Source organism: Sus scrofa, chromosome 10 (genome assembly GCF_054392235.1).
Source record: "Sus scrofa isolate SSC_HxYL_T2T_F1_AM1 chromosome 10, Sscrofa_HxYL_maternal_Yorkshire_Landrace_v2.0, whole genome shotgun sequence".
In the NCBI taxonomy this organism is placed as follows: Eukaryota; Metazoa; Chordata; class Mammalia; order Artiodactyla; family Suidae; genus Sus; species Sus scrofa.
The window spans coordinates 16,135,157-16,150,784 of record NC_139392.1 but is presented as its reverse complement, the minus strand read 5'-3'; the positions used below and the strand labels follow the sequence as shown (position 1 = coordinate 16,150,784).

General features: G+C 40.0%; 1 protein-coding gene across 18 annotated transcripts in view; it reads left to right on the top strand.

Annotated features, from left to right (window-relative positions):
* The window catches only part of ENAH (ENAH actin regulator), a 203,968-nt gene that overhangs the window by 57,248 nt on the left and 131,092 nt on the right, over window positions 1-15,628 (top strand). For 10 of the 18 annotated variants that reach the window (XM_084979217.1, XM_084979213.1, XM_084979210.1 and 7 more), the window contains exon 2: window positions 6,196-6,250. The exons of the other annotated variants lie outside the window; for them this stretch is intronic. In XM_084979217.1, the coding sequence (XP_084835343.1) occupies window positions 6,196-6,250 (55 nt within the window). The remainder of the gene's footprint in view (window positions 1-6,195; window positions 6,251-15,628) is intronic. 18 annotated transcript variants of the gene reach the window in all.

Sequence of the window (15,628 nt, the reverse complement as noted above, 5' to 3'; positions counted from 1 at the left end):
AAAGCAAGAAGCCAGTTAAATTCTTAGAGAACCTATGTTTTAAAATGTTTTAAACTTTGTTAAGATGAATCTTTACAAAGCAGGCCGCCCCCTCCCCCCCAGGAGTTCCCTGGGGCCTAGGGATTAAGGACTTGGCTTTGTCACTGCTGTGGCTCGGGTTTCATCCTTGGCCCAGGAACTTCCACATGCTGTGGGTGTGGCCAGGAAAAAAAATTAAAGAGACCCCCCGCCCCCAGCTCTAACTGTTTATTTGCATCACTAGGCACAAGTCCCCTCTCTCCCCCAATGACCACCTCAGATCTGTCTTCTCTTCCTATGCTTGATCCCCACTTGGTCAGCTATTCTTTTGAAACTTCTTTGTAAAAAACCTTCACCTGCACTCTGTAGCACGCAGAAGAGATGACTCAACCTGGCATTCAGGGTTCTCTGCGAAATATTCCAGCCATGCCTGTCCATTACTCCCCATGTGAATTCATTTCACAGTGATCTGCTTGTTCCCCAAAAGTTCTGATGGAATTTAAAAACATTAATTATTTTATTAAAGTATAGTTGATTTACAGTGTTGTGCTAGTTTCTGCTGTGTGGCAAAGTGATCTTGTCATATATGGGCCATATGTATGCACATTAGTTTTCTTTCATTATCTTCCATCATGGTCTATGCCGAGAGATTGGATATAGTTCCCTGTGCTGTACAGTAGGACCTCCTTGTCTATCCTTTCTAAATATAATAGTTTGCATCTACTAACCCCAAATTTCCAGTCCATCCCACTCCCTTCCCCTTGGCAACCACAAGCCTTTTCTCTATGTGAGGGAGTTTCTGTTTTGTAGATAGGTTCATTTGTGCTATATTTTAGATTCCACATGTAAGTGATATCATATGGTATTTGTCTTTTTCTTCTTCTCTTAGTATGAGAATCTCTAGCTGTATCCATGTTGCTGCCGATGACATTATTTCATTCTTTTTTATGGCTAAGTAATATTCCGTTGTATATGTGCATCTGCATCTTCTTAATCCATTCATCTGTCGATGGACATTTAGGTTGCTTCCATGTCTTGGCTATTGTGAATAGTGCTGCACGGAACATAGGGGTGCATGTATCTTTTTGAATGACAGTTTTGTCCGGATATATGTCCAGGAGTGGGACTGCTGGATCATATGGTAGTTCTATATTTAGTTTTCTGAGGAACTTCCATACTGTTTTCCACAGTGGTTGTTGCGATTTTACATTCCCACCAACAGTGTAGGAGGGTTCCTTTTTCTCCACACCTTCTCCAGCATTTGTTTTTTGTAGGCTTATTAATGATGGCCATTCTGACTGGTGTGAGGTGGTTGGTGCCTCATTGCAGTTTTGATTTGCATTTCTCTAATAGTTGAACATCTTTTCATGTGCCTCTTGACCATGTATATGTCTTCTTTGGAGAAATGTCCATTTAGGTCTTCTGCCCATTTTTCAGTTGGGTTGTTTTCTCGTTGTTGAGTTGTATGAGTTGTTTGTATATTTTGGAGATTAAGCCCCTTGTTGGTTGCATCATTTGCAAATGTTTTTTCCCATTCTGTAGATTGTCTTTTCGTGTTTTTTTTTATTTTTTTATTTTTAAAAATTTTCTCTTTAATGGTTTCCTTTGCTGTGCAAAAGGTTGTAAGTTTGATAAGGTTTCCTTCCGGAATTTTGGTCTCGTTAGTTTTGTTCTGTCTTCTGGAAAGCTGCCCTCTCTGTGCTCCCTCTTGATTTGGTTTCCTCTGCTAGTTTTTGTCTTTGGTGATCACTCCAGGCCAAGTCTCTTTATTGAACTCAGATCATCTGTTGACCATCCTGCTTATTTGGTTGTTCAGACCTAAAAATGTCCCTCGAAAAATCAAGCATGACACACTGCCATATGTAAAATAGAAACTAACAAAGGACTTAACTATATAGCACAGGGAAATCTACTCAAAGTTTTGTGACAATCTATGTGGGAAAGAATCTACAAAAGAACATATGTATGACATATGTATGACATATGTATGTGACTTACACTCTTTGCTGTACATCTGAAACTAATATCGTAAGTCAACTATACTCCAATAAAATTTATATTAAAGAGACTGCCTTCATGTTTTAGACTCATCAGCTCCCACAATCATGTAAATCAATTCCTTTAAATGAATGAATGAGTAAACATTGGTTCTACTTCTCTAGAGAAACTTGATTGATACAGAAATTATGGGAACATTTAGGAAAATGGGGGAAAAGAGTGAGTGGAGGTCACCAAAAACAAACTGCCTACTTCATCGTTTCTGAGTTTTCTGAGTTACTGGACAAGTTACTTTTGTCTGAGTTTTCTGGAAACTCAGACAAGAGTTGCTGTTGCATCTTGAGTCCGAAACTTGTAGGGCAGTCCAGTAGACTAGAAACTCAGAATTTTAAGTTACAGTTTTGAGGCAGAATTCCTTCCTTTCCTCTTCCAGCTTCTGGTGTTTTCTGGCAATCCTTGGCATTTCTTAGCTTAGAAATGCATCGTTGTAATCTCTTCTTCTGTGGTCATAGGTCTGTCTTATCTGTGTGTCTCTGTCTTGGTATGGCCTTTTCTTGTTTTTTGGATTTTTTTTCCCATGATGTAAACCACTTTTATTTTTTAATTTTTAAAATTACTTAATGAATTTTATTACATTTATAGGTGTACAACAATCATCACAACCAAATTTTATAGCATTTCCCTCCCAAACGCTCAGTGCTTCCCCCCACCCTGGCCTTTTTCTGTTTTAAGGAGACCAGTCGTCCTGGATTAAGGGCCCAGCCTACTCCACTGTGATGTCATCTACCAATTTACATCTGCTGTGATCTTCTTTCCATGTAAGGCCACCTTCTGTGGTACTAGAGGTTGGGACTTTAACATCGCCTCTTGCCTGAGTTTCCCATTTGGGTATGGACCACGGCTCATTTATCTCCCACTTTTCGTCGGTAGAAGCTAACTGCCCCAGCTGACAGATACGGAGGGAGGCATGCATACACATACATTAAGTAGAAATAGATGCAGAATGTCCGCAATAAAGCTACTAGAACTAATGAATGAATTCAGTAAAATTGCAGGGTACAAGATCACACAAAAATCAGTTCTTTCTGTATACCAGCAGTGAGCAATCTGAAAAGGAAATTAAGAAAGCAGTTGCATTTACAGTTAGTACCTAAAGACTCAAATACCTAGGAATAAATTTAACCGATGAGATAAAAGACTTGTATACTGAACATTATAAAATGTTGCTGAAAGAAATTAATGAAGATCTAAATAAATGAAAAGATGTGTGTTCATATGTTGAAAGTCTTAATCTTGTTAAGATGGTGGTACTACCCAAAGGGATGTACTCTTTCAATACAGTCTCTGAAAATCCCCATGGCATGTTTTTGCAGAAATAGAAGAAAACATGCTAAAATGCATAAGGAATTTCAAGTCACCTGGAATAGTCAAAATGTCTTGAAAGTGGACAACGTTGGAGGACTTCCTGATTTCAAAAGTTATTACAGGAGCTCCCGTTGTGGCACAGTGGAGAAGAATCTGACTAGGAACCATGAGGTTGTGGGTTTGATCCCTGGCCTTGCTCAGTGGGTTAAGGATCTGGCGTTGCTGTGGCTGTGGTGTAGGCCGGAAGCTACAGCTCCGATTCGACCCCTAGCCTGGGAACCTCCATATGCTGCAGGAGCGGCCCAAAGAAATAGCAAAAAGACCAAAAAAAAAAAAAAAAAAAGCAAAAAAACAAAACAAATCAAAAGACTTATTACAAAACTACAGGGGTCAGAACCGTGTGGTACTGGCCTAAGTAGAACCCTGTAGACACATGGAACAGACTGGTGAGCCCAGAGGTAAACTCATATATATGGTCAGTTGGTTTTTTTTTTGATCAGGATGTCAAGCCCATTTGGTGGGGAAAAGATAATCTTTTCAACAAATGATGCTGGGAAAACTGATATTCCTAGTTCTTTTGCAAGAGTCTAGTGTTTTTTTTCTTACAATATGAATGCCTACTTCCAAAAAACAGGGTTTCTTAGCCTTGGCATTATTGATATTTGGGGCCAGATAATTTCACCTTGTGGGGGCTGTCTTGTGTATGGTAGGATGTTTAGTAGTATTCCTGCCTCTACCCACTATTCGCCTCACTCCTAACTTTTCCTCCTAGTGAAATTTTCATGGGTAAAAAAATCACCCTAGTTGAGAACTACTCTAACTAAATTCTGTTCTGTCAGGAGTTACTCTGAAACTTTTAAAATTTAAAAAATAAGTTCAGCATATTGAAAACATTTAAATGTTTTAAGTTTAAATGAAAAAAGGGTGATCCTACTTTGATTATAAAGGACTTAAATTTGTTTACTTAAACTTTATTCTTATAACCCAATTACAAATTATAAGCAGTATTTCAAAAAAATCTATTCTGAAAATCATTTGATATAAGCCCATTTGAAGATGAAAAGTCATTTTTTGAATTTTAGCAGAGGTGAAAAAAACAAAACACAGGGAGTTCCTGTTGTGGCGCAGCAGAAATGAATCTGACTAGTATCCATAAGGATGCGGGTTCAGTCCCTGGCCTTGCTCACTGGGTTATCGATCCAGCATTGCCGTCGGCTGTGGTGTAGGTTGCAGACTCAGATCCCCTGTTGCTGTGGCTGTGGTGTCGGCAGGCAGCTGTACCTCCAATTTGACCCCTAGCCTGGGAACTTTCATATGCCTCAGGTACGGCACTAAAAAAGAGCATTTTCACATAAATTGTTGTACCTCATTGTTAGTTCAATACAAGGATTTAAAATAAAGATTTTAAAGCTATTTTCACCTGATAAATATTCCTCACTGGTCCAGAATCCCAGTATCTAAAGATCCTTGACATGCCGGGCTCAGGGTCTGAGTTCTTGCTTGGCTACAGATTGTAGTATCTCTGGGGCCAGCCTTGGGTAACCTTTGCTCACACTTGAGTACAAACCAAGTGGGCTAGCCATTTTAGTATCCTCTGCTTATGCAAAGCAAGTAGGTATGCTAGCTGTTTCATTGCACAGGCAACTTGCCTAGTGCTTCATGTGAATCATTTCATTTAATGGATTAGAATAAGCCATGAGAGTGGTGTCATCATTGCTGTTTTACACTAGAGGAAACCAAGGCTTAGAATGCTTAAGTGACTTGGCTGAAGTCATGTGGACTATTGACAGCTGAGGTTCAGATCAAATTCTGCATGATTACAAAGACCTTGCTCTTAATACTTTGACCTCTAATTGTTTTATCTTTCAGTGCTGCTACTCAGATTTCACTTTCCATCCTTAAAACCACATCCAATACTGTCACAGCTTTTAACTTGGAGGTGGTATAGGAAGTGAAGGGAAATCGGTAGATTGGGCTGCATTTTATAAAGGCTTTGAATAATTGGAGAGGAATGAACTCATATGCTTCGTACTTCTATACACTGTTTTTTTCCGGTCCTTACAGTTATTGCATAGGATAGGCATAATGCTCACTACTGATGCCCTTGCCTGAGAGTATTTGGCTAATAAGTGATGGGACCTGGCTCTGAACCCAGCTTTGTAGCCTTTTCAAATCTGTGTGCCTTTTACCTCCCGTCTTCAAAATGATTTGAACTTTTCTGGTAGGTTAATGACTTCTAAGTGGTGGGCTCTGGGGGCATCTGTGGGGTTATTTTAAGGAGTTATTTGAGGGAGTTCCCATTGTGGCTCAGCGTAATGAACCCGCCTAGTATCCTTGAGGATGCAGGTTCTATCCCTGGCCTTGATCAGTGAGTTAAGGATCCAGTGTTAGCAAGCTGTGGTGTAGGTCGCAGACGCAGCTCCGATCTGGTGTTTCTGTGATTGTGGTGTAGGCTGGCAGCTGCAGCTCTGATTCAACCTCTAGCCTGGGAACTTCCATATGCCACAGGTGTGGCCCTAAAAAGCAAAAAAAAAAAAAAAAAAAAAAAAGGTTGTTTGACCCCTGTGTGTGCCAAGCTTTGTCTGTAACCCAAAGATGCCCAGTCTTCATATATATTATATTTCAAGTATATGTAAGGTGCTTTTATAAGATATAGATTAATTTAAAAGATAGTAAATTCAAAGTACTTTTAAGTTACTTTTTCTCGGTTAACATATATTAAAAGTAGAATTTATGAATTTAAATGGCCTTCTCTTCTTCAAAAAGGTTGAGAACCACTGCTGTAAATTGATTGTATCTGATCTCTTTTTTTAGGTGGGGCTTCGCAGCCATTTAACTTTCTCAAAAGAAGGGGATATCCCAAAACAATGCAAGTATTTAAAGATATGGCATGAATAACTGCAAACTTTTAGTTTTCTTTAGATGAAGACTTCTGTTTAAAAAAATAAAGTTACTTGTTATGTATATATAGGCACATCTGTTAAAATAATTCAAACAAATTTTAAGTAGGAGAAGATTAGGAAATTATAGCCCTGGCTTATAAATTATGATTTTTTTGAAAATAAACGGAAAGGATCAAATTACTTCTTTTAGATTATGAAACAAATGATATGTGGTATGTTATTACCTAGGATTTAAAAAAAACTGAATCTTATCGATGATGCTTTTAAAAGAAATGTCCAAATTTAAGTAACACTCTTATGCTAGTACATATAGAAACATGGAGAGTGCAGATATGTCTGTATATTTAAGTTGTAAAAAGGCTGGAATTTGGGCTTGTGATTCCATGGTTTTAGAATTTATATCACTAGACTTCTGATGTTTGTAGTAGTCCATGCAGATTTGTTTTTGCAAGCTTTCTCATCCTTGATGGGGTTAATTGTGGCTTGGCAAGTCAAGAAAAGGAGTTCTGGGCTGTTTGCAGGCTGCAGAATCTTGTTGCTATGCAACAAACGTTGTCAGTCAGCATAGGGTATAGTAAATTGGTATTCTCCATCTCTTTTCACCACATGCTCATTTTGTAATCTGAGAGAAGTGGTTTGAGGCTATTTTGCAGGGTTTTATTTTAAAACAGGCATTTAAAGATTTTTGTTGCTTTTTGTAATTGGTTCTGTTTCAGGTTTGTGAAGTCTTTCTGTTCTTGTGTAGAAGATACACTAAAATGCTTGTGTTCAAAAGAAAGGGTTTTATAGATCTGTTTCCAAGTTGTTTCAGGTTAGAGCAGTATTTTTGTTTGGTTACTGAAAGAGAGGTGTTACTGCCAACTTCCAGTGAGTAAATTTTTGCTTGAAAATTCAAGTTAAGTAATTTGAACATCAGAGTTTTAACGTAGCACCACATATTATTTTAAAATTTGTTTTTGAAAAGTATAGACCCAGAAGTTGCTATCAGCATCCCTTAATTGTTAAAGTATTTTTATAGAAATTGTAAACTTATATAGAAATCTCCTGTAGAATCTGATTGTTTATTTTCTTCCAGGGGAAATTAAAATGTTTTAATAGCAAATGGGTGATTGGTAATAGCCTTTTCCTTAAAAAAGGGCTAAAATCTACAAAACGTAAAATTCACCATTTGTGTCTTTCTTTTGTTTGTTTTGACCACTCCTGTGGCATATGGATATTCCCGGGCCAGGGATTGAACTCATGCCCCAGCTGTTACTAGAGCCACAGCAGTGACAATGCCAGATCCTTAACCCGCTGAGCCACAAGGGTGCTCCTTAATCAATTTTAAGTGTATAGTTTCGTGGCATTAAGTACATTCACCTAGTTGTACAAGCCATCACCTCTCTCCATCTCTGGAACTGAGTAATAATAGCCTTTTGCATCCATTTAGTAACTTAATCCAGGCTGTCTTAAATGCCTTGGATAAATAACTCATTTAATCTTCCTAACAACCCTATAAAGTAAGTATTTTTTTTTTCCGATTCCAATTGAGAAGACTGAGGCACAAGAGTGGGAGTCATGAGTGGAGTGGGGAATTCAAACCCCAGCAGGCAGACCCTGCTGCGCTCTCACTGCTAGGCTGTGTTGCCCTCTTTCAGAATTATTTTCTGTTGAATGATAAGAACAATGATTTTTTAAAAAAATTACTTTTTGTAGTTAATTCAAGTAAAATTCACATGCTTTGTTTCTTCTTTTTCTGTCTTTTTAGGGCTGCACCCACAGCATGTGGAGAGGTTCCCAGGCTAAGGGTCTAATCGGAACTGCAACTGCCAGCCTATACCACAGCCACAGCAACATGGGATCCGAGCCGCATCTGCGACCTACACACACCACAGCTGACCTACACACACCACAGCTTACAGCAACGCCAGATCCTTAACCCACTGAGCGAGGCCAGGGATTGAACCTGAAACCTCACGGTTCCTAGTCAGATTGGTTTCCACTGGACTATGACGGGAACTCCAAATTCATATACCTTGAAAGCGTTTTGGACTGTTGATGAATTTAGTTTGGCCATCATCCATTTTTTGACCTTTTTAAGCATTTAAAAGGGGATGTAGTTTGTACTATTTTATATTCTAGTTAGTTGTGTATAAAATTATATATGTTTTGGTTGATAATGTAGAAAGGATTTATTTCTCTTCTTAGCTTGTTTCTGGACCATTTGCAAATGCTGTGCCTTCCAGCAGAGAGTCCAGAATATGCAAATTATTTTCTGATAGTTTACTACAAACGTACAGGAAGGTCCATTGTTATCAGAGAATTCTAATGTGATGCCTTTTAAGGTCTAAAGCCAGTTGGCATTGAATCCTCTAGTATTTTCTAAATCTGTGCTCTTTTCTTTTGTGGATAAGCTGGAGATAATTGTAGTATTGGCAGTCTAGAATAAAGAGCGGTGGGCAAGAGGGACAAGGAAGAAAAGCAACGCGGGGTGTCATTTGAACTTTCACAAAGGGCTGGATTGTTTTGAATTTTGCTTTCTGCTGAGTCCTCTATTTCCATTCTCTAAGTGAGGGACTTAAGCCTTTCCCCTCTGACCACACCCGCAACCCCACCCCCTACCCCATTCTAGTAGATCTGCCTCCGGAACCCTTGGCCTTGCCTGGTTTATATGGTCTCTTTCTACTCAAACAGATTTACTGTAGGGTCAGTTTGCTTTTCTTTTCTTTCTTTTTCTTTTTTGTTTTTTTTTTTTCCTTTTCTAGGGCCGCTCCTGCAGCATATGGAAGTTCCCAGGCTAGGGGTCTAATTGGAGCTGCAGCCGCCTGTCTGCACCTCAGCCATAGCAACGCAGGATCCGAGCCGCATCTGTGACCTACACCACAGCTCATGGCAACGTCAGATCCTTAACCGACTGAGCAAGGCCAGGGATCGAACCTGCAACCTCATGGTTCCTAGTAAGATTTGTTAACCTCAGTTTGCTTTTCATTTCTCATCACAGTTGTACCATCTTTAAAAAATCTTTTCTTCCTTTTATTTTTGTGCAATTTCTATATATGTTCGAAGATACTCTGCATTTTTGCATTCGTTTACTTGATATGTTTTGCATTTTCTGTGCTTTTAAAAAAACTCAGAATTTTTGTTAGTTGTGTATTTCACTGTAATTTACCTATTTCCTCTTAAATGGCTATTTGTGTGGTTTAAAGTGATTTTGTGTAATGAATAATGCTTTTATGAACTCAAAACATTTTTTCCCTCCTAATTGCAGACTAATTCCTTAACATAGATTTCCAGAAATAGGAGTATATCTGAATAAATAGAACCAGTTTTAAAAGCTCTTGAATCATAGTGCCAAATGCTTTCCAAAAGTGGTGTACCAGTTTTCATGCCAGCCTGCAAATATATGGAGTGTCCATTTCACCACAACTAGCAGCAGCAGAGAATGTTTTGATGTTGACCTTTAAATTTAAGAAGAATTGACTTGCAGCTCTGCTGGGCGTTTGTCCTAAATTCTGCCTAGAAGTATAATAGTGGTCGGGATTGGAGTCTCGAGAAGGAAGGCCTGGCACCCAGTTTCTGCTCCTTAAACTGCTTTTAAAGTTCTGTTTCGATGCAGTCATCCCCAGATAAGGTTTCATTTAAACACTATACCCTTTTTGGATGTGTGAAGTGACTGTCTTTTTCTGCTTTCCAGTCCCTTAGTTATTTTGAAAAAGTTGGATGGTATGGGACAAAGTTGTGTGTGTGCCAGGGGGCAGCGGAGGCATCTGAAACCAGGGTCAGTGGCCACCTTACCTTGTCCGTGGGGTGCTTCTCAGATGTAGCCCGAATTACTGTTACTTTTCTGGGTAGAAAATCATTAACAGCTCTGGAGATAAAGTAGCTTTTTTCTAAAAATCTGTAATAGAATTCAGAAGAATTAAATGCTGATAGAGTGTTTTCTTCCTAAATAGAAGAAAAGTCAAGGGAAAAGCATTCCTGAAAGTTGAAGATGCGGAAGCTGCCTCTGGTCTCATTCAGCACAGTTGATCATCCTGACCTTGAACTTTGACTTGTGACTTTTAAGTTCTCTGGGTTCTCTCCTTATCTCATTGGCTGCATCTCTTGTGTCCTCTCCTCCCTTTTCTTTCTCTTCTTCCTCCTTGACTTCCATTCCTCTCCAGTATTATTCAACCCCTGGACTTTACCCGCTAAGTGCTGCTGTTCCCCAGATTTAATTTCTGGCTAGTTCTCTCTTAGCTCCAGATAAGAGGCTGACAACTTAATTCATTTTGCATAACTAATGGGCACCTTAAACATCACATGTCCAAATCAGAGTGTGTGATGTGTACATACAAATTTTTACTTATTGATAAACAGATACTTTAATGGCAATTTTTCCTTTAACTTTCAACTATAAAAACAACATAAGGGGCTAAATTATAAATGATAGCAATGTAAGACTTGTAGTACTGAAATAAATGCCTTCTCCTCTCATTTTGTAAGCTTTAGATATGATGATTTTCCTTCTGGTAGACCAGAGGAAAGTTTGCTATGTTCTTCTGAATGTCTGAACAAACAAAGGTACTTATTAAAGGATTTTTTTTTAAAAATGTGAGCTTTCATATGCTATGTACACATACCATTAAATTGCATTCTTTTCCCTCAGTTTAGTATTTCATATGTCAGCTGGTGAACAGTCATTTGAACTATTGTATGGTGGTGCAACTTGCTTACTCAGCAGTTTGATTTCATTAGTATCAATATCTTTGTAGATTCTTGTATGCATTTATTTAGAGCATTTTTGTATGCATTTATTTATTGTACTGTTGTTATATTTTTGCCCTCATAAAAATGAATGGAGAGTTCCCGCTGTGATGCAGTGGGTTCAGAACCTGACAGCAGTGGCTCGGGTCTCTGCGGAGGTGCAAGTTATATCCTGGGCCTGGCACAGTAGGTTAAAGGATCTGGTGTTGCCACAGCTTCTATGTAGGTGTCAACTGTGGCTCAGATTTAATTCCTGTCTGGGAACTTCTATGTGCCATGGGTGTGGCCATTAAAAAAATGTTAATATGGAGTTTCCCTTGTGGCTCAGTGGGTTACAAACCTGACTAGTATCCATGAAGATAGGGGTTCAACCCCTGGCCTTGCTCAGTGGGTTAAGGATCTGGCTTTGCTGTGAGCTGTGGCGTAAGCTGGCAGCTGTGGCTCTAATTTGACGCCCTAGCCTGGGAACTTCCATATGCCTCAGGCGTGGCCTGAGCAAAAAAAAAAAAAGACAACTACGGCTCAGCTCCTGTGCATCCTGCTTTCAGGAGTGGGTGATGTCAGAGAGTAGGGAATACAGGAATTGCTTGTCCAGAGTTGACCACGGTCCTCCACCATCAGAGAGCAGCCTAAGGGAGGATCCCTTCTGCAGCAGGTGCAGGGTGGAGGTGCTTACTCTGTAGCTTTCCCATTTATTTGTACACACCATGTAAGGTTGTGGCCTGTAAAGAATTGACCCTGTGACAGGTATGACAAGGAAGGAGTATTTCCCCTCCAGGGGACTGTAGTCTTGGCTTCTCCATCCTCCCTGTGGCCAGAGTCCAGATGTGGAGGGAAACAGAGCCTCCTTTCATTGTCTAGGACAGATGGTGTAGCCGCCATTAAATTATGAAGCTTTTAACATTTAAAGCTTCTGTTTTTCAAGAGATGTGTTAATGGAAGTATCGTGATACTTTTGATTTACACGTAACATTGTGGGTTTTTGATTGCTGATAGACTTGTTAGTTGTTTCCTTTCTTTTTTTCTCAGTCATCAGGTTAATAACAGGTTTTTTGGTTTGTTTGTTTTGGAACAGCACCAACACAGAAGAGGTAAACCTCTAAATCTTGGAGCCCTTGGGGATGTATTTTATTAATATTAAACAAAACAGAAAAATTAGGGAAAACAGTCTAGAAAACAATTCAGAAGGCCTAATTTGCTAATTAAAGATAAAATGCAGAGAATAGGACAACAGAATATAAAAACTAAGCATGAGAAACATGTATCCTTAAAAACAAATAGAAAAAAAAAGCCCACCCTTTTTGTTTCATCTTGTTCCTTTCTCTAAGCCTGTGTTTTAAAGAGATAGCTTACATCCATGGTAAAACTCGTGTCTTAAAAGTTCTTGGCTGCCTTTCTTTTGGATCTTAGTGTATTCCAGAATCTTTTCAGCAGTACGAAAGTTTTTTTTCTACTTCTAAAACCTTACCTTGAAAATTTTTTTGGTTCAAGAGACAAGGCTTCTGTAAACTGGGTATGTGTGTATGTGTGATTTTTCTTTAGAAGCCCCCCCCCCCCCCCCCCCGTGTAGTCTCTTCCTTTAGAAATTAATTCTTTGAGTGACTGTGGAGCATATAGTGTCCTGCACACTTCAGCCTTTTCCTATAAGCTATCTTAGAGCTTGTGGTTGTGTCATTCTGCCAGTTTCTTAAATAGTTAATACATCTTAGACATTTAAACAGCTTCATTGAGGTACAGTTGATATACGATAAATGTCACACATTTAAAATGTACAGTTGGATAAATTTTGACATGTAGGTACACGTGAAACCATTGTCCCAGTGAAGGTAGCGACCCTGCCCATCACCCAAATTTAAAAGGTATATACAAGTTCTTACTGTAGTGTGGTGGGTTAAGGATCTGGCATTGTCTCTGTGGTGGAGCAGGTTTGATCCCTGGCCTGGGAACTTTCACATGCCGAGGGTGCAGCCAAAAAAGAAAAAGGTAATATAAGCATGTCAACAAAAATTTAGAACGTAGGGGAGAAAGGAAAGTCACTCATAAATCCTAACACTAAATTTGCATGACCTTTGATGTCTCTTTCCATTTAGCACAGCATCAGTAACACTTTCCCCGGTTGTTACCTGGTCTTAGTAGTAGTAAGAGTTCTTTTTTTAGAGTTGACAAAATGACATGGTTAAACACCCTCTTGATATGTTTGATCTGATCCTACACAGAATGTCTCATGTTGGGGGCAGAAACAGATTTGCAGCTTTTTTTTTTTTTACACTTTGTAAAATATGGAAGTTCCCAGGCTAGCTGTAGCTGCTGGCCTCCGCCAACTCACCGAGTGAGGCCAGGGATCAAACTCATCCTCATGGAGACTAGTTGGGTTCATAACCCTCTGAGCCACAAAGGAACTCCTCAGCCGCTTTTAAAGTAGAGATAGGAAGACGGAAGCAAGGAGGGAAGAAAAGAGAACGAGTGGTTCTGAAAGGTCCCCTCTCTTCCAAAGCATGTCTTCTTGTCTCCACGGGCTGTGAGAGGGACAGGTATGATGCAGAGAGCTTGCGTGTTTTTATTGGACTGAAGCCGTGGGCTGAGGCAAGTGGTAAATGAGGCTGCCTGCTCGGGATGCATTCAGTTGCTAAAGGCTCTTGTGGGAAGAACTCCAATTTGAAATACTTAATCGAGGGAAAACCAGTGAAGAATTTGCCAGGTGGAATGACAGGCGCCTCATGTGCAGCTGTAAAATAATCTTAACGGTTGATTAGGAGGTAGATTGGTTTGTTCACACACATTTCTTTTTTCCCCCAGCTTTATGACTATAAAATTGTTGACATATAAATATGTAAGTTTAAGGTAATACATGTATGTATTATGAAACAAATACCAATAAGGTTAGTTAACACCTCTAGCCCCTCACATAATTAATTTTTTTGTGTATCATGAGAGTATTTAATATCTACTCTCTTAACTTTCCAGTATAGTTGACTTTTAAACAATGTGAGCTTGAATTTTGACGGTCCGCTTATATACAGATACTTCCAAAAAACAATACTCCAGTACTACTTGGTCCATGGTTGGTTGAATCAGTGGAGGAACCATGGATGCAGAGGGCCAGCTCTAGCTTATATTTGGCTTAACCCTCACGTTGTTCAAGGGTCAGCTGTATAAAATATAATACTGTTCATTAAAGTCACTACACTGTACATCAGATCCCCAGAATTTATTCCTCTTATCACTGGAAGTTTGCACCCTTTGGCCAACAGCTCCCCACTCCCAGCCCCTGGCGCCCAGTAATCTGTTCTCTCTTTGGGGAATTCGGCTTTTTTAGATTCCGCATAGATGAACCTCCAGTATCTGTCTTTCTCTGACGTACTCACTTAGCATAATGCCAAGAGGTAGGTTTAAAGAGAGAATTCTCATGGCTATCCTGGGTGGGTCAGGAGGGTGATTATGGTACCGAAGCAAACTTGCTGGTCCTACTTGCTGTGCAGCAAAGCCAGTCTGCTGACACCAGGTTGCAGTGAAGGAAAAGGCAGCATTTGCTGAAAGGTGCTGTACAAGTCGCCTGGAGCCTCTAGTGCTGAAAGACCCGAACAGGGAAAGCCTTGTTAAAGGCAGAGGCCAGGGAAAGCCTTGTTAAAGGCAGAGGCCGGGGGCTGGGGGGCACAGGGTGTGTGATCAGCTCTGCACAGTTATCTGATTGGTTGCTGGTGAGGTCATGGCACTGTCACAGGGGTTGACAGTATTCATCCTCAGGCTCCAGGAGGCCTGGGGGCTGTGTGCTCCTGCTGATAAGTAGTTACTGTTCTCCATTTGGCGGGGTTTTCAGCATCTCTCATCCAACTCAGGAAATGTGCATCAGATATTATCTAGGTCCTTCAGAGAGGAGCTTCGGCAGAGGATGTGGGGGAGGGGGCTGTCCCGGGAAGGCCCCATCGGGTCCTGCTCAGTTATAGCAAGTAGAATGGGAGTGTTTGCTGGGACAACTTTAGATTCCTGGTGGGAATGTGAAGAAATGTTTCCGAAGATTTTTTTGTGACTGAAGTAGCATTGATACAGTTGTGACTCCAGGGAGGGAGATAAGGAGGGCCAGGGTAGTCAGCGTGCTGGAATTTGGTAACAGGCAGGATTGTCACTCCTCAAAAGGAGATTTTAGGTTGAAAAAGTTGAAATCAGGCAAGGGTTTTCTGGAGAAGATTTGTTTTAATTCAGGACACATTTTATTGTTTGATAGTACAAAGACTCTGCAAAGAGGTGGATTCCTACAGATTAAAAAGGATTGTCTGTACCGTTAAGGAGCTTATGGTCTGTTGATTTGAACTGAATGTATTTTCAGAAAATCAGATAGGGCTGATAGAAGTGTTGGGCAGAGGTCGAGGTTCTGGACTTGGTCACTATGTGGAAACAGGAATGAACCATGGGGAGTGGTGGGCTTTTAATAGAGGCCTGGGGCCTTTTCTGGTGATTGAGAGGGGAAACCAGTAGGGTCATATTGGAAAAGCTTTCAGAGGTACCAGGTCACATCACTGCTTACTTTCAGATAGTCTCGGCTTTTGAAATCAGTTGTTTGGTAGGAATTTAGCACTCGTCCTTCTGTGGAAATTATGTTATAATGAGGGCTGATGAGTTCT